General features: G+C 38.3%; 1 protein-coding gene across 1 annotated transcript in view; it reads right to left on the bottom strand.

The window, feature by feature from the left end:
* Positions 1-20,286, bottom strand: part of TNNI3K (TNNI3 interacting kinase) — a 337,135-nt gene that overhangs the window by 211,337 nt on the left and 105,512 nt on the right. The window contains exons 8-11 of the mRNA XM_069594718.1: positions 17,885-18,029; positions 17,694-17,798; positions 13,126-13,220; positions 12,348-12,497 (exon numbers count right to left, since the gene is read on the bottom strand). Coding sequence (XP_069450819.1) covers positions 12,348-12,497; positions 13,126-13,220; positions 17,694-17,798; positions 17,885-18,029 — 495 coding nt within the window. The remainder of the gene's footprint in view (positions 1-12,347; positions 12,498-13,125; positions 13,221-17,693; positions 17,799-17,884; positions 18,030-20,286) is intronic.

The following is a 20,286-nucleotide window of genomic DNA, read 5'->3' as shown; positions in this document are numbered from 1 at the left end:
CTGAGAATGGCTGCCCATCCAGGGACAAAAACTCTGTATCCCCATTGTATCTAACTGTGGCTTTGTGACAAATACCAATCAAGTATATATGAGCAAAAGTGATATCATTTCCAGGTCTGGACTTTGAGAAATAAGTGAGTCTTCTCTCCTCTCCCTATTTGCTAGTTGGATGTGGAGGGCTCTGAGACCATATTCGAGGGGGAAAAAGCAATCCACTGACCAGAAATGCCTACCCTGAACTGTAATATGACTGAGAAATAAATTTCTATTACATAATACCACCAAAATTTGGGAACTTGTTAATTGTACTATGAACTTAAAATTACAAAGAATAAAATGTCAAATCCTCCTTGAGTAGACAGACAATTTTCAATAGAACTAAACGTTGATACTATTTTATGCTTTAACTGTGAAAATAATCTACTGTAGCTAATTTATACAAGAAGAAAACAAAGTCAGCCTTAAAGACCCTGCCAAGAGACTTGTGAATTGCAACAGAACTCACTGTATAAAGGGCAAAATTTAGAAACTGAAAAAGTAAAAATGCTTATCTATCATGAAGTGTTCATAGTTAACACGGCTTCAGATACATTTAGCTAGAATATAGAGAATATGCTGTGAATTGTGCCTGCTTATTAAATCCTCCCTTCAAAAAAGAATCAAAATGAATAGAGCATGAAAGATCATGAGATGAAATGATTAAGATATTTATCAGCATTAAAAGCTTTTTAAAATGGAACATTTCAGATCCAGATTCAAGTTAAAAAAAAAGAAAACAATTGTTTTCTTTTCTATGATTGTTTAAACTTGTAGAAAAACATATTTACAGTTAACAACTAGTGTCCATTATTTTATCATCTGTAGCAGATCAATGGTTTTTTCAAATCATTGAAACAGGTAAGGAGGGCATGGCAAACCACTTCAGCATTCTTGCCTGGAGAATGCCATGGACAGATGAGCCTGGTGGGCTATGGTCCATGGGGTTGCGAAAGAGTCAGACACGACTGAAACAATGTAGCCTGCACACATGAGTGATGAAATAATGGGCAACTAGTACCATCAGTATTCTTTTACTGGACTCTCATGTGCTCACAATCAGGGAAACTGCAAAACATGAAAGGTACAAGCCAACAGGTAAATTTCTAAAGAAAGATCTACTGATCGGAAAGAAAAGGTAAAGAGCCCCAAATGGGAGAAAGCATGACATGTTCAGAAAATGAAAGATGGCCAGTTTGGCTGGAGCATCACAAGCAAGGATGAGTGGTCCAGATTTAGCTGGAGAAGTACATGAGTGTACATCATGTGGAGGAGGGCTTTTCAGACTTGTGTGTACAAGAATCCCCTGGAGGACATGTTAAACCACAGATTCCTGAGCCCTATTGTCAGAGATTCCAATTGAAAAGGTCTCTAGTGGGATCTGAGTGTTGCTTTTCTAAAAGTCCCAGGTGAGGCTGATCAGTAATCCACACTTGAATACTACTGATGTGGAGATTTACAGCTTATAGGTGAGAATAAGGAGTCTGGATACTAACACAGAGAAGATGGGAGACTGCTGGAAGATTTTGATTAATTGAAGGGCGTGATTTGTTTTTACTTTTCAAAAATATACTTGTTTACAGATTAGAGGTGATGAGACTTCTTTATAAGGCTGTCGTAAAGATTAAGAGAGATAGTAGATGTGATACGCCTAACAGTTCTAACACATAAATATGCCTTTTGGATTTTTTTACTGCTTTCTTGCCTTACTATTTTGCTTCAAGAATTGTAAATGAACTTGGAAACTCTATTTTTGGAACTTCAGATAAATTTTCTAAATCAGTTCAGTTCAGTTGCACAGTCGAATCTGATTCTTTGCGACACCATGGACTGCAGCACACCAGGCCTCCCTGTCCATTGCCAGCTCCTGGAGTTTGCTCAAACTCATGTCTATTGAGTCGGTGATGCCATCCAACCATCTCGTCCTCTGTCGTCCCCTTCTCCTCTCACCTTCAATTTTTCCCAGCATCAGGATCTTTTCAAATGAGTCAGTTCTTTGCATCAGGTGGTCAAAGTATTGGACTTTCAGCTTCAGCTTTAGTCCTTCCAATGAATATTTAATACCAGTTTAAATACCAGTATATTCATTTTCTTTGCTATTGTTAATTACCACAGATATAGTGGTTTAATTCAACTCTACTATGTTGTAGTTCTGGAGATCAGAGTCCAACATGATTCTCACTGGGCTAAAATCAAGCTGTTGGCAGGCCTGCATTCCTCCTAGAGGCCCTAGGGAATATCAATTTCCTTTCCTATTCCAGTTTCTGAAAGTGAACGTGAAGTAGCTCAGTTGTGTCCGACTCTTTGCAACCCCATGGACTGTAGCCTACCAGGCTCCTCCCTCCATGGGATTCTCCAGGCAAGAATACTGGAGTGGGTTGCCATTTCCTTCTCCAGGGGATCTTCCTGACCCAGGGATCAAACCCGGGTCTCCTGCATTTCAGGCAGATGCTTTAACCTCTAGAGGCCACCAAAATTCCTGGGCTTGTAGCCCCCTTTCGATATCTTCAAAACCATCACCAGCTGGCTGAGTCCTTCTCACATCCTATCACTCTGGCTTCTGCTTACATTTTAGGAGCCCAATGTTACATTAGGCCCATCTGGAAGATCCAGGTTTATTTTCTCTCTTGCAAAGTCAGCTAGTCAGCAGCCTTAATTCCATCTGCAACCTTAATTCCCCTTAGCCACTTTCTATGTAAGGCAGCATACTCTCAGGTTCCAGGGAACAGGACTTCAGCATCTTTGGGGGCCATTGCTCTGCCTACCAAATCAAATCTCAGTGTGCTTATGTTTGCATGTTGGTGCTGCTTTTCTTTCCTCTCCACTGCTAATGACCATTTGAGCCTCAGGCAAATTAGCACCACCACCAAGAAATTCCCACAGAATTAAAGCACCCCTTCATCTGTCCCACTGCTAGATTCTTAGGCTCTAAGGTTTTATCTGCTCCTATCCACACTATCTGATCCTACTTAAATAAGACCTGTGTTACTTTTGAAATTGTTGTTTTACTTAATTTGATTTTTAAGTGTTTGGGACCAGGAAGAACAGAACAAATCAAAAACAAATCTTTTTTCTTATTTCTGTTTTTCCTAAGAGAGGCTCCTGTGGGGAAATAAAAGAACCCAAACCATAAGCACTTACCCAAGCACAACAAAGCTTAAATCACAGAGCCCACCTCCTCACCAGTCTCAGCCCCTCTGTTGGACTGACAGTGGCTGACAGCTAAGAGGGCCTCCTGCTTTCCCTAGTGAAGCAGAAAGCCACATCTTGAATCTTGAATGCCTGTGTGAGTCCGTGATCACACCCTTGATGTTACCTTTCATCTCAACAGCTCTCTTGGCTCCACTTTCTCTGAGCAGTTTTAATTTCCTGCCAGCACAGTGGCACAATTTGCTGGCATTTTCCTTAGGATGCTTTTCATCAAGAGCCTAATGAGTGCCTGGGTTCTGGCGGATGATAAGCACGAGGCTGCCAGGGAAATGCCAAGAGGCCCCCTTGGCTCTGGAAGGCATCTCTGCCTGATTTCCCACCTCCTGCTACATGTATGGGCAATTCTCCTCTACTAGCATTGCTCTGACAAACTACCAGTGTGTGCAAAGAAACCTGAAAAGCACTAGAGCCCAGTACCCTGATACTTGGCTGTGAGGGGTTAAGCAGAAAAAGGCCTTGATGGAACTCACTAAATGGACTTGTGAGCCAAACTCCTGATAATGGATATACCCAGATAACCAAGGTACACTAATGGAACACATCCAGAGATAATCGAAGTTCCACTAATTAAATAAAATGTTTTCCCATATCTAAGAATTTACAATCTACATCCAAGTGTTTTACTCAAATAGGAGGTTGCTATGTTATTAGCCTAATGCAGTTATAATAATGATTTGCACTTTCAGACTATTACTCACGGGTGCCCTTGAGGGTTTTGGCATATGGGACTCTTCCCCGCTGGCTTGCAGTCACTTTCATTTCCAGCTCCCTGCTCTTCCACTCCTGTCTTTATTCCCCAAGCATCAGGCTTCCCCTTTAATGTCTTCTTCTTATGTTCCTTTATTCCTTACATTAGAAGTGATTTCCTCCCCACCACACATACCACTCCCCCCGCAAACTTTCTGAATAGCTCTTTATTTTAAAACCTAAGTTGTCCTTTAAGGCTACAAGTCCATCCAAAGAGCTGGAACACGGACAATTTAGTATCTATATTGTGGCCACATACACAAAAGAGGATTCACAATTATTAAAATTTAATAAAATTTATTAAAATTAAAAGGAAAGTACAAATGTTATTATTTCCCTATAAGGTTGTCTGTCAGTCCCTACCATTTCGTCCCAGAAACAATGAATGTTGTTCACTGGTATGAGAAATTATTTTAAGAACACAGAAGAAAGCTTGCCATGAAAATCACTTTAAAAACTAGATCTAAAGAGTAATGGTGAATGACATCAGTGTTAAGACCTTCTCTGAATTTCTGACTGTGAGGCCCTGTGGGTCTGAGATTAAGTAGAAAACATGGAGATTTGATCTTGATAAAGAAGCCAAGAAATTCTTATTGATCTCATATGTACCACATGTCCAGGGCATCAAAAGAACAGTTTGGACCTTCTTTATACCTGCCTCAAAATATAAAACTCTCACAGCAATGATATAGATGGGGCTTTGCTCAATATTTTGCTATTCCCCCTTATATTCAGGTTAAAAACCCATTTTCCAGAAACACTGAAAAGTGAGATCAGAGGATGGCTCCTGGTGTTTGTTTGCCCTTCAGTGGCTCATTTTCCTCCTGACAGTCCTGGTTCCTCACACTGTCAATAAAATCAGATGGAACAAAAATTTCAGACTTGTGACATGTTCTTCTGACACAAATCTGAAAACTGATTTAATTTGATATCATGAGAAAGAGAACACACTCCCTGTTTTCCCCATGATTCTTGTTCCTTACCAAGAATTCTTGTTCCTTATTCACCAGGACCAGACAGAATGTTGCTAGTCTTCCTTTTCTTGAGATAAGACTCCACAAGGATGAACACTTTTGGCAAAAGAATATTTATACAAACCATTTAACATTCCTCTTTCCTCTTCTTCCTCCCTTTGCACGTTGCCTTTATTTCTTTCCTTTCTCTTCCACACATATTTATTGAGTGCCCATTAGAGACCTGCTCAAACAATATTTTTCCAGGGAAGCCCTCTGCGACTTGCTCATTTTAATAGTATCCTTGAACTTTATACTTGCTATTATGTTTCCTTTTTATTTTATTCTTAGCACTTATTATTATCTGATAGTTTCTATTTGTTATCCTTCTTATGACATGTCTCTTCTGCTAGAAATGCAAACTTCTTAAGTGTAGGGAGATATTATCTCTTTTGCTCACTATTTTACCTCAGTGCTAAGTATACTGTCTATCACATATTAGTTTTGTGACACAGATTTTTGAATGAATGAATGAATGAATGGCACAAAGTACAAGAGTATAATGTTGAAACAGAAATGCCCTTTACTCTTGTAATGTTGTGTAACAGAAAAACATATATGTATACATATTCACTGTAAATTTTGTGTATGTTGTATAGTATGTATATATATATATGTATATATATATATATCTTTTATATATTTTGTTTAGAATACAAATATTTTGGTTTAGTCACTAAGTCGTGTCCAACACTTTTGCAACCCCATGGACCGTAGCCTGCCAGGCTCCTCTGTCCATGCGATTTCCCCAGGCAAAAATACTGGAGTGGGTTGCCATTTCCTTCTCCAAGGGTCTTTCCGACCCAGGGATCAAATCTGTGTCTCCTGCATTGGCAGGCGGATTCTTTAGGAAGGAAAGGCAGAAGATGCTGTGAGTGTGCATAACAATGTTATTTTAAAATAGGCTGGAGGGGTCAGGGAAGTGTTCCTCAAGGAATTGTCTTTTAAGCTGAACTTGAAAGATAAGCATGAGTTATTAAGCACAAAGGGAGAATAAAAGCATTCTAGCCAGATAAAAAGTTTTGCAGTTCCAATGAGTAGAAAGAGGAAGTTTATTTAGAATATTCTTTAAAATCTTTTGCCTATTACTTTGAGTATTAGAGTTGTGCAGTTAATACAAAAACCTACAATATTAAAAAAAAAATCCCCACAGAGAAAACAGATATCAGTAATTAGTGTTCTTGAAAAGATCAGCTATATTATGACTGATTGTATGCCATGTAGTGAGATACCTAATAGAATGTTATGACTGAAATCTCTCCTCATTCTCGATTTCACGTCAACAAATGTGTATTGAGCAGCTATTAGGAATCAGTCATTGAATTAAGGTTTTGGAAGACAGAGATTAATAGCCCAAATGTTTGTCCTCAGAAAGTTATGGGGAATAATGTTTCAACCAGAGACAGAAGTATGAATATGGCACAATAAAACAAACGGATATGTGTACTAGGCTGGAATGTCAGGGGAGACTTTCTAGAAGACAGGATCCATAAACTGAGCCTTGAAGGCTAAGTAGAAATCAGAAATTTAAAGTGAAGTGGAGTAGGCAAGGTGGAAGGGTATAGTGAAAGAGAGAATGGCATGAGAAAAGATTTAGAAAACTGTAATAACAGGACATGTGTAGGGAGGAGCAAGTAATTTTGCATTAGCTATAGCGTGAATGGGTTTCCCTGGTGGCTCAGTGGTAAAGCATCCTCCTGACAAAGCAGGAGATGCAGATTCAATCCCTGGGTTGGGAAGATCCCTTGGAGAAGGAAGTGGCAACCCACTCCAGTATTCTTGCCTGGGAAATCCCATGGACAAAGGAGCCTGGCAGGCTCTAGTCTATGGGGTTGCAAAAAAGTCAGACATAAGTTAGCGACTAAACAACAGCAACATAATGGGAATAGACACTGTCTTACAGGGTTGTTGTGTAGATTTAATGAGATAATGCAATTTGGAATATGCTTGGCATAGAGTGAGCCTCAGTGAATGTTAGTGATCTAAAGAATATGATGATAATTGTAGCATGTGGTTCACTCATGTGACAGGAATGACTGGATATGATATTTGAGAGGTAGGAAGGGCACAGAGTATGCCATCATAACAAACTGAGGTAATGATAATAAACTGGGACTTTTTTCTATAGGGGAGAGTATGTCAGTGAAGGAGTTTAAGCTAGGGAGGGATATGGTCCTATTTACACCTTGGATACATCTTTTAGATCACAGTTGGAAAATGGAATCAAAGCTGAAGACAAAAAAGAAAAAAAGTAGTTATAAGGTGAATAAAATGGATCAGGAGAAGAAGGAAAAGGTTATGGACTAAAACAGTGATAGTAAAAAAAAATAGATTCATACTTATACTTCATACAATACTTATACTTCATATAAGTATGAAGTAAAATGACAAGACTTTTTGATTGAATGGATGTGGGGGAAGCGAGGATGAAGGAGAAACAGTAGTCAAGGATCAATCCAGATTTCTGACTCAGGTGACTAAGAGAATGGCAATGCCATTCAATGACATCATAAATAAGGGATATGGTAGGAGACCCTGACTGATGAAGGAAAAAGAAGACATTAAGTTCAGTTTTGGGCTTGTTGAGTTTTATATGCTCCTCAGATATCTAAGTATAGGGATCCAACAAATCAGATGGTATAATGGTTTGAAAACATAGCCATAGAATCTTATAATTCTCCATGACTGAAGGGGGGCAATCCTGCTGGAGTAGAGAGACTTGGAAATCTGCACTAAAATTTTAAAATATTATGTTATATATTTGTATGCAACTACACATATTAGTGGGCTTCCCAGGTGGTCAGCGGCAAAGACTCTGCCTGCCAAGCAGGGGATGCAGGTTCAGTCACTGGGTCAGGAAGATCCCCTGGAAAAGGAAATGGCAACCTATTCCAGTATTCTGGCCTGGAAAATCCCCTGGACAGAGGAGCCTGGAGGGCTACAGTCCATGGGGTCAGAAAGAGTTGGAAATGACTGAGTGACTGAGCATGCACGTATACATATTAGAACGATGATTTTCAGTTGCTTAACATTTTGATGACTGATCTTCAAAACTTCCTGCTATAGTCCTTAAATTTTAAGTTTTCAGTGAATGCTACTATTTGTCATAAATAAGAAATATATACACAACCAAATAACACAAGTGATTTCTATATTCTGGTTTTGGCCAGTGATATCTGGCTTCATGAAAAGGTTTAAAAAGGATACCCATTATCCTAATATGTTAATGTCATATATCTTCCTGGATACTAGTGCATGTTGTAAATTAGGAAAGATTTTGAGATTTTAAAGTTTTGTGGAGCAAGACTGTATCTCTTCTGTGCATTTAATAATTCTCAATATTTTTTATTGAGAATCTGTAATCCAAACATTATTTCTTATTCCTAACCCATAGCAGAATTCTGTAAAGTAGTTATTAATTTATTTAAATTTGAAGATTAAACCTCAGAGGGATTAAATAACTTGCCCAAGGTCATTCAATAATAAGTATGGAATTTGGACTTAGATTTACTTGATTCTAGAGTAAGGTGGTTAGGTTGATCTGTGTCATCAGACAGACCTCTGTTTGGTATTAAATTTCCACCAGAGCTATGTGGTTTGAGCCAGCATGACTTCACACCTCAAAGTCACAAACATTTTATCTGTAATACAATTGTAATACCAATTTAAAGGATTATTTTGATAAATAAATTAAATATATATATATATATATATATATATATATATATATATATATGCATGCATATGTGGGGCTTCCCAGTTGGATCTGTGGTGAAGAACCCACCCGACAGTGCAGGAGAGGCAAGAGACTCGGGTTCGATCCCTGGGTTGGGAAGATCCCTTAATCCACTCCAGTATTCTTGCCTGGTGAATCCCATGGACAGAGGAGCCTACAGACTACAGTACATGGGGTTGCAAAGAGTTGGACACAGCTGAGCAACTGAGCATGCATGCATGTACATATGCATATGTAATAAGTGATTAACGAGTGTAAAGTTTTCTGCTACTAGTTGTATTAATGTATACATTTTCACATATAGTTATTATGTTTCAAAATTTTTTGTATTGTCCCCCTACTAGAATAAAGGTTCTTCCTATTCTAATGAGAGCTGCTGCTGCTGCTAAGTCGCTTCAGCCGTGTCCGACTCTGTGGGACCCCATAGATGGCAGCCCACCACGCCCCCCTGCCCGCCCCTGGAATTCTCCAGGCAAGAACACTGGAGTGGGTTGCCATTTCCTTCTTCAATGCATGAAAGTGAAAAGTGAAAGCTGGTATTATTTTATTTATTTTTTAAAGAGACAGAGTTAACTAAACATGTAGAGAGAGAACCAGGAGACAGAAAATTACACATAGAATTTTAAACACCACCTAAATGTTCTGTTTATTCCTTCCTCTACCTCATCCCGATCCACCTTGGCATAATAAACTATGTTTATTAAACTAAGTAACTAAACTCCAAGTAGGTAAGAATTCAACATAGAAAAAGACTGAGAGTTTATAAACCAAGGATGAAGATTTATCAAAAAATTTAATGAAGTCACTTCTCCTTCCTTCTACTCCTCCCTCACCCTTATCTCTTAGTTATTTTTTACTGGCTGAAAACTGTAGAAACTCACAACTATAAGACTTCATTACTTTTAGAGAATACACTATGGTACGTTTACTATAAATAATTCACACCATACTACACTTGTCAAAAGGAATGAACAAAGTATATATCATGGTAGAGGAGCCTTGATTTTTATTGTTTTTGCTCACTTACTCACTAATTTTCCAACTGCAGCTCCCTGTCACTGTGAATTAGAGTAGTTCTGCTATATACAAATATTGTATTCTGGGTAATTAGATATTGGAATAGGAGCCTCTGTAAATTACTTTAACTGGTGTCAGTACTGAAGCAAATAAGAAGTTTTTAGTTCTGTTTCTGGTTTGGGTTATTTTCTGACCCTAAACAGCCTGACATAAAGTAGTGCTTTTCTTTATCAAAAGCAGCCTTTTCAAATCTAACTGCCAGACACACTATTGAGCTATGTGTTCAATTCTAATTGGCTGAGATCTTTTCAATTCGGCAGTTTCATCTTTAATGCAATGGATGTAAGATTATGTGTGGCTCTTTTCAATGAGTTTTCCATACTGGTGATTAGGGCAGAGGATTTGAACATAAGCAGGCTGCTGGCTATTTCTTCTGGCCAATTTAAATTGATTTATATAAGTCCTTTGTACCCCAGGGGAAGGGCAGAACAAATCCCAGTGAGTGAGCCAGATATGGCTACTCTTAGAAGAGTAAAAAAGAAGAGGGAGGACAGACTGGGGAGAGGAAACACTAAGTACTGTAAAATTGGAGCTCTGAGCAGTCTGGCAGAGAAATATTGAAACTTAACCAGTAGGCTTCTGTATAGAACCAAGGTCACTGGGAAAATTATTTCCAAGATTGATTTTGATATATTTAGGTTAAAAGGACTATGTAAATAGAAAATATTCTTTATACTTGATCCCACAGGGAGCCATAGTGAGCAAACTCTTTTCTAAAAGTATTCTAAAAGACAGTAGATAATTATTTCAGAACTCCAAAGCAGCTGTATATGTGTGATAACAGAATAGTAGAGTGGGTCAGCTAACAATTTTGTTTTGGACAGATGCAAAGTTGGCCTTAGAATCATTCATAGATGAGTTCTGTTGAAAAAGTCTCCTAGTTTTCTGTTTCGAAGGTACACTAGGAGGAGCTATTCAAACAGGGCACATCCAAAAGCAATCCTTTTCAAACAGATAGACTCTGGTTATAAAGCTCTCTTCTGGGTTTTCTCCTTTAAGGACTGGATAGGATACAGGCAAACCATGGTGGGGTCACTTCTATTATACATCATCTCTATTTCAGGAAGAAAGAACTCCAAGTTAAGTTTTAGTGCTTTTTCAACTCCATTTCCAAGCAGCTCAGAAAATCCTTGGTATGCCAGATCAATTAATTTGGTGACTCCCTCTCTGAAGGAGAATGTAAACTATTTATCCAAAGAAAACAGGGACAGTGCACTGAGGACAATATTTTAACAATGAAATGTCAATCCTCCCTGAACACATGAAAACAAAGAAACCTTTCTCTAGCAAGACAAAATAGCAACAGTTTTATTTTGTTGCTTTGACTTGCTTTGCCCTAGAACATATGCAAAACATCCATCTGTCTCCTGAGTGGTAACATTCAATTTGTTAAAATTCATAGTAATAATGAAATGCAACACTGATGCCTGCCACATTAGTTGAACAAATAAGGGTGACAAGTATGGCATATGTTGCAGAGACCAGTGGGTAAATCCTCTAAGCTGAAGGATTTTTGCTGTTGTCTTTTGGTAGGAAATCTTAGGAGCTTGCACAATGATTCAAGGTTTTATAAAGTGTAGAACTCCACAGAAAATAAAAGCAAAGCCAGTTTTCAACCATCGTTCTCAATCAACTAAAAACAAACAAAGCCAAACCCTGTGAAAAGCTGGCTGCAGCAGCTATTTCTGAGCTGTCTGCCGGAAGACTAATGCTTTGTAAAATCTTTCTCTGAAACTCAGATTTCTTGAAAGGTGTTATCTGAGTATCATTGAAATTAATGCAACATAACTAGAACTTAGTAAGGCCTCTTGAGGTTTAAGAACAAATAAACTTTTTCAACTGACACACAAATACAAAACTACCTGGACATCCCTTTATACAAATTAGAAGGCAGTTATACCTAACAGAAATGTGCATAGATATTCATCAAAAGATATGTATGTGATATGTACATGTATAACAGCTGTGTTCCTAATAGTTCTCAATTATCCAAAAACCCTGAAACAGCAGAATAAATAAATTGTAATACAGTTAAAAACAATACCATAAAATAAGAATGAATGATCTGGAGCTGTATGCAACAATATGGATGAATCTTGCAACTCACTGGGCTAAACAGGTCGGACATTAAGACGTACACATCACAGCATGCCATCTATATTAAGTACATGTGTGCATGTTCAGTTGCTTCAGTCGTGTCTGACTCTTTGTGACCCTATGAACTGTAGCCTGCCAGGCTTCTCTCTCCGTGAGATTCTCCAGGCAAGAATGGGTTGCCATGCCAAGTGATCTCCAGCTCCTTCTCTCTTCAAAATGCCAATGCCAAAAGTGCCTTCAGCTCACCTGCAGCCCTGGAGTTGCCTTCCCTACTATACTCTTTGATCCACATTCCTAGTGATTCAAATACAATCTCCAAAGGAAATGGGAGTATACAAGTCATGGAAGCAGAAGAACTACTGATGTAACGACATCAGCAGTGCTCACAGCTCAGTGTTATCACTACAGCAACGCAATGGTGAAACATATACCTTTTTCATAAGCCCACATCAAACACGTCTGCTCATCTTTTTCCCCACTAGACCTGCTTGGATCACAAGCTACCAGATTCATATCAGCTCCATTATCCAGGAGGAACTGGACCAGGCGAATGTGGCCATGGAAGCAAGCAGCGTGCAGCCCTATAATAAAACAAGAATGAAAATATGAAAGGAGAAAAGGGAAGCCGAACCCCAATTTTCAAAAGATAGTCATTACCACATAATAGCATTGTTGCCAGACAGTCATTACCACATAACAGCACTGTTGCCAGAGATATATAACCAAAGCTGAGTTCTCTGACAGATAATTAATTCTATCTTTGAGAAAAAAAGACGTACTTTAAAGAAGTATCTGGTTGATATATAGAGAGACTACCTTTTGCTTAAGCACACTTTTTAGTATTTTTATATCCACTGTAATTGCCAGAACAAACATTAGCATCTTTGTATAAATCAGAGAATAAAGACCTCAAACAAACAAAAAAATTTTTTTTCAGCAGTAAACCAAGGGTAAGATAGCGCGATCACTGTGTTCCTGATGCAGGTCATAATGGATGCATTGACTGTAAATACTTTTGCACAAAAATGAAACTGACCAAAAGTCAGTCTGTTTTCTATTATCACCATGCACCATCAATTTAAAAAATGTCATTGATAAAATATTCCTTGTCATTGGGGTTAACCACTGCCACTGCTCCTCTCCCTCTTGACCATACTTCTCTTGAGCATTAATATGCATCAGAAACTGATGTTCTCACAACAGTCTTACCTGTGTGTCCGTCCCTTCCTTGGTGGTTGATGCTTATGACATTCTGATCAAGAAGAAATTTAACCAGGTCAATGCTCTTGCCATAAGTACAAGCACTGCAAAGATATAACAGGGGAAATAGAAGGCTTCTCTTATGGACTGAATGTGTGCCCTCCAAATTTAATATGTTGAAGCTCTGACTCCCATAACCTTACAATGTGACTATAGTTTAAAGAGGTATAATTTACAGAGGTAATTAAGTGAAAGTAGATTAATTAGGGTGGGCTGGGCCCTAATCAAATATGATTGGTGTCCTTACAAGAAGGAAAGATTAGAAGATTAGGACAGGGACAGGAGGACAGCTCATGAAGAGACAGAAAAGAAGGTGACCATTGGCAATCCAAAGAGAAAGGTCTCAGGAGAAACCAAACCTGACACCTTGATCTTGAGTTTTCAGACTCCAGAACTATAAGAAGATCAATTTCTGGTGTTCAAGGCATGGTATTTAGTTATGGTAGCCCTAGAAAATTAAAGCAGCCCTGATTTACCCAGGCTATTTTAGATGCTGGTGTTTACATAAGAGTGCCAAAAAGCCAGAAAAGAGAGAAGGAGGAAGGAAGAGAGAAGCAGGGATGATTAAAAAAAAAAAAAAAAGCACAGAAAGCAATACAATCCTGAAGATTCTCAAAGATGAGCCTTTAAGAAAAGAGCTGTATAAAATTTCTAGGATTTTCTTATTAATTATTAAATAGTTCTTATGATATGACTTCTTTTCTAGGCATTCTGCAGGGAAACTGAATGTAATGAAGGAACCCAGGAAGGTTCTGAGAAATTTAAATGAAACATTACACTTGTGATTACCTCTGAAGCAGGAGAGACAGCCCTGTGAAATCTGATGCTAATTCCAGGTAGGTAGTGTCAAAAATAATTTGAACTGGAGGACACCCACTCAGTGACTTCAGAGAACTGGAGACCTGTTTGGTGTAGAAAACCCTTATACGCAGCTGGTATCTTATGTTTGGAAGTGAGGTATTGTGTGTTATGGGACAGTACAGAAAAATAGGGATTTTTCCTTCCAGGTTTGTTCCAGAAGAGGTCATTCACTGAGTCTTACTATTTCCTCTTCCTGGGATGACTTTGCCTAAATCCTTTTTTTATCATAGATTCTTATTATTTTCTTTAAATAAAATGCCACTATTTATCTAGTTGAACTGATGTTAGCTCTATGAAGTCTTCCCATGAACCAAACGTTGAGTTCATTGTTATCTCCTCTGCTTCCTTGTTAGTTCAGTTTATGGCGCTTTTCATATTGTGTTATGATAATGGATACACCTGTGTGTGCTTTGATGCCTTACAACAGAGTTTCCTTAAGGAGGGAAGGGATTGTGTCATGTCAGTGTTCCTACCAGCGACAACACAATATAGCTCCTTAATAAGTTTTTCTTGAATAGTTGAGTGAATAAAAAGTCACTATTAGTGTAATAGATTCTATCACCATTAGTTATTTGTTAATAGGACTCAACACTATACTTTTAATGTTTGTCTGAATTCCCTCATTGTTTCCTTTCAAAGCAACTATTTACAGGAAATGATAATTTCTGAACATACATATGTGTGTGTATATATATATATATGCAAGTGTGTATACAAATGTGTGTACATATAGCATATGAAAACAATAACAGAAATGTACCAAGTGCTATGTGCAAAGCACTGTGATTTGTACATAGAAAAAACCATAATTGTAGTGAGCTCTTCATGTAAAAGGAGTATTTCTTTTATAAATATATACTTAAAATGAATAGAATATTAATATGTTGTTCCTAGTAGCCACAGGATTGTACAAAATAAAACAATTGAATACATACTTTTAACTCACTTCACTAATCTCCTTATATGCAGAGTACATCATGGTGAAATGCCAGGCTGGATGCAGCACAAGCTGGAATCAAGACTGCCAGGAGAAATATTAATAACCTCAGCTATGCAGATGACACCACTCTTATGGCAGAAAGCAAAGAGGAACTAAAGAGGCTCTTGATGAAGGTGAAAGAGGAGAGAGTTAAAAAGTTGGCTTAAAACTCAACATTCAAAAAATGAAGATCATGGCATCTGGTCCTATCACTTCATGGGAAATAGATGGGGAAACAGTGGAAACAGTGGTGAACGTTTTCTTGGGCTCCAAAATCATTGCAGATGGTGACTGCAGCCACAAAATTAAAAGACACTTGCTCTTTGGAAGAAAAGTTATGATCAACCTATACAGCATATTAAAAAGCAGAGACAATACTTTGCCGACAAAGTTCCGTCTAGTCAAAGCTATGGTTTTTCCCGTAGTCATGTATGGATGTGAGAGGTGGACTGTAAAGAAAGCTGAGCACCAAAGAATTGATGCTTTTGAACTGTGGTTTTGGAAAAGACTCTTAAGAGTCCCTTGGACTGCAAGGCCATTAAACCAGCCAATCCTAAAGAAAATCAATCCTGAATATTCATTAGAAGGTCTGATGCTGAAGCTCAAGCTCCAATACTTTTGGCGCCTAATGCGAAGAGCCAACTGACTAGAAAAGAGAAGGGGATGACAGAGGACTAGGTGGTTTGATGGCATCACCGACTCGATGAACATGAGTTTGAATAGGCTCTGGGAGTTGTTGATGTACAGGGAAGCCTGGTGTGCTGCAGTCCATGGGATCACAAAGAGTCAGACATGACTGATCGACTGAATAACACCGCTTATATTCTCCTATGGACAATCTTCTGAAGGTGATGATAATCCTCAGATTATAACTGGTTTCAGTGTGTGCACAGAGTAGCAGAGTGATTTGAAAACTAGACTGAGGTGTCAGCCTCCATAAAAATGACCTATTGGAAAAAGTGGACTTGAGTACCTCACAAATATCAGTTCTCCCGATTGCCCCCTTTAGGGACAAATTCCATGGTCCATTTTGACTGAAGGCATGATCTAATGAATTCGTGCATCTGTTCTGTGACAGAATGTGTAGAAAATAGGCAAAATATTTTGGTACTAAATCATGAAGATACATAAAAACACAGCATTTGGAATTAGTCAGGCATTTAATTAGAGCAGGCGATGGCACCCCACTCCAGTACTCTTGCCTGGAAAATCCCATGCATGGAGGAGCCTGGTACACTGCAGTCCATGCGGTTGCTAAGAGTTGGACACAACTGAGCGACTTCACTTTCATCTTTCACTTTCATGCACTGGAGAAGGAAATGGCAACTCATTCCAGTGTTCTTGCCTGGAGGAGAATCCCAGGGATGTGGGAACCCTGGTGGGCTGCCATCTATGGGGTCGCACAGAGTCGGACACGACTGAAGCGACTTAGCAGCAGCATCAGCAACAGGCATTTAATACATAATTTTGTAGCCATAAGAATCTTTGGCAAGTTAGTTTTCTTGAGCCTCGATTTTCTCACTGGTAAAAAAGGGATAGTAAATCTAACTTCATAAAATGGCGATGAGGATTAAATGAAATAATGGATGCAAATCATCTAGCACATATTCATTGTTCCACAAACGGAAGTTGTCTTCACCTCGCCTTTGGCTGACCTCTTTGCCTGGTAAGACAAATCTGGAAAACCCAAGTGAAATTTGACACATTGATGCCTGATGCAGAAGTATAAGCTTAATTTTAGTTCAGTATTAATCAGTAGTTAGTCTCTCATTTCTATTATTCACCAGCAAGGTACAGACACTATATAAATAACACGTTAGTCTCAAATACATGTTTTAGGTGTTACAAACCAGCCGAGAGATCTGCAATATGTAGGTGAATGTATCTTATATTCAAGGTTTACTCAATTTGAATGACTACAGTTTTATTTAATAAGCAGAACAGTAGCCTGTTAATGAGTGTTTTAAATTATATGAATATCTGCCTTCCTTTGGGACATTTTAGGGACTTATGCCTCTTGAGTTTTTATCAGCCCTTTTCTTCCCTCTCTCCTTCTCTTTTCTTTCTTTTTTAGTCACAACTTTTCCAAACCTAGATGTTCCTTCAGTGTGCTTTTCCAGAGCTCACTCTAAAGGACTCTAATGTATTCCCAGCAAGGAGTTAATGCCTTCTTATGTATCTCGGTGGCCACACTGACTAAGCTCTTACAGGCTGACAGATGGATGTCTTAGATAGGTAGATACATTTGCACATAAGGTTTAAGTGGTAAGGAAAAAAATGTCACTTTTGATGCTGATGAATTCTGGTAATGAGATTCTTGTCGGAGGAGGATTATGGGCACTGCTCCTTTTGGCAGCTTTCTGCAGAGTGGAATGGAATAGAAGCAATATGCTTACAGATGTTGACATGCCTGTTGCCTTGGCAACATCGGCCCCTATCTTTGTAGCTGCTGCCAGCAAGGCAGCATCTGGCTCCAGCCCCATCTGCTGTACTGACTGCAACATCTGCCTCTACCTTTTCTTCCGTGCATCTAGCTTGGACTTCCTATCCTCTGCCTACCCTCTGCTCTTGCTCTCGGATTGTAACATCTGCCACTATTCATTCTTGCTTTACATACACGACTTCTGGTGTTGACGAGTGTTCACTTAGTGGCAATTGTGCTTAAATATTCCTTTACCTGTGAAAAGCTGTTTCACTGAAGATGTTTTCTTTAGTCAGACTTTCTATTCCTGATATTTGAATGATTTCCTTGGCAACTTCAAATTTTCCATTGTAGCATGCCCTAGAGATAAAGAAAATACTTTGAGAATAGTAGGAAGGAACACACACTATACCTGGAGTACCTATGGAATGATACATAATACTCACAGGTGCAAAGGGGTGTCTCCATAGATATTGACGGCATGTGGCTGAACTTCTAAGTCACTCTGGAGCAGGTACTTCACTATACTGTGATGTCCAAAGCGAGAACAGAAATGGAGTGGAACATGATCTTCATTGTCCTGAGCGTTTACTGTCATCAAAAGAAAGATATGTTTTCTAGAATTCTCTATTTCTCAACCTCCTCCTGTGTAGTGTCAGGGACTTTTCTAAGTACCTAAGAGACTCCTGGGAATTGCCAATTAATGACAACAATAAAGAAAATTAAGTGCAACCGATTAAAAAAGTTATACTTCTCTTCTATAGCCCATTACCACATTAAGCAGGCTTTCTTCTAGCTCTCATAAATCTATGGAACACTTCTAATCAAATCTGCCTTGCACAATGAAAGAGTGCAGGAAACTAGTAAGTATCTAAAAGGTATTCACGGCCTTATTTCTACAAGTATCACTGTTCAAACTGATTATACTTCCACCCCTCATGGAAGATGTTAAAAAGTTCAGACTCTGGACTTAGCATCATTTTCCCAAATATTGGCCCAATATATTAGCATGAGGCCTAGCATGCTGTATGTTTATAGTGCTATTTAGGAGGTTCTGATATTCCCTCAACTGAAAAATGTTATACTGTAATATATAAAACATGGTATAATGAAAAGACAACAAGTGATTCAAACCTCATTAATTGTTACCCAAGACAAGTGTTTAACATTAACTGCAGTTTTAAATTGTCCAATTGGTAGTGATCATTTGACTTTTCCTTTGTCCAGTCCAGCGTTATAACCTCTTCTGACATTTGGGAAATTCCCTATGTTGAAAGTACTAACTAGATGCCAAAATCACATTTTATCATAGAAGCTGGAAAAATGCTTTCCAAGTCTCCTTTGCAGTTAGGGCACAGGTTTAGCACAGGGTGACCATATGTCCCAGTTTAGTGTTCTGATGCTAGCATAGTTTTTAATAGCAACACTTTCACTCTCAACCATGCCATGGTTGGATGCTTATCTGCAGGCTCTTCTATTCAACACGTTACTTCAGACTCTTACATCAGAGCTGATGACATATAAAAGCAGAGTCTCTTCTGTTTTGGGAAAGTAGCAGTGGTGGAACAGCTCCATCTAATTTCCAGTAGTAGTGTTTCCAGCCACAGACTGGGTACCCTGCATTGTTGGTGCCAGAAACACAAGGGCTGGTGTATATGTTAGTAGGGGTGGAAGTGTGCCCTCAAAGGATTAATTTTGGGGGTGTGATTCTGGACACCATTTCTCTCTGTGAGAATGCCAAATCCAGTTTTTTGCTCTGTTCTGGGGAAGATTCTACGATAATCGATATCATTTAATATATTTCCTTCATGCTTAAATCAACAAGCGTTAGTTTCCAAATCTGGCAAATAACACCTGACTGACACAATCATTCCTCAACAAGTAATAAATGATCAATATGCACCAGGCACTGTGCTAAGTGTTGTGGATATTGATTTCTTATCAGTTGATGGAATAACATTGTTGGGCAGCAGAAATGCTGAAAGGATTAAAGGAGATAATTTCGGGAAAGCATCTAGCATGATGGCTGTCACATATTAGACATCTAATAAAAATGTCTACTTTACCTTTTTACTAATTTCCCTCTCAGAAATTTACCAAATGCTAAGGCCAATAAGGTATAAACGCATAGAGTCTATGCCCTCAAATAATTTACAATCTAGTTGAATAGTCAATAATTACAGGCCTGAAGAAATACAAGTCAACACCAAGCTGCTAAATTGCGGATTTGCTTTAGCACAATTTTTAAAATTAAAAATAATCAGATCAACTGCTCTACAGCCACTTTTTGTTATTTTATTACTCTGTCCATCTGTATAGAGGGCTTTATTCAAAATAGAAAAAAAATAGCCCTTAACATTCATTTTCATTATTATATGTAATAGAAATCATCTGTTGAACCAAAAAAGTTTATGGAAAGATTTTCTTTTAATAATAAGCAATAGGAAGGAAAAGAAAGTCAAGATACTAGTTTATTTTTTTAAAGTTCAAATAGAATAATCATTAACATCTAATAAGCATTGATTTAGGCCTTATAGCTGCTATATTTGTAGACAATGATTCTTATTTTATTGTTCTGTAAGATCTTAAGCCAAAAAGAAATCTTCAACAAAGTTACTGAACTCCTCCTCTCAGGGCTGTTATTGAAAAATGAATCTTTGAATCTTTTATATTAATGAGTGGCTCAGAAGGACCCTCTTCCTTCAGAAGAATGTTCCTGGCTGTTTTGATTATCTTCCTTTTTAAGATTCTTTTCCTTTGTTCATGTTCTGCTGGAAGTCAGGGAAAGTCAATACCATGAGTCAATGCTTGAGAACAGTAGGGAGTGCAGGGAATCAGGAGGTCACAT

The sequence above is a fragment of the Ovis canadensis genome, chromosome 1 (assembly GCF_042477335.2).
Source record: "Ovis canadensis isolate MfBH-ARS-UI-01 breed Bighorn chromosome 1, ARS-UI_OviCan_v2, whole genome shotgun sequence".
In the NCBI taxonomy this organism is placed as follows: Eukaryota; Metazoa; Chordata; class Mammalia; order Artiodactyla; family Bovidae; genus Ovis; species Ovis canadensis.
This window is presented reverse-complemented; position numbering and strand designations above follow the sequence as displayed.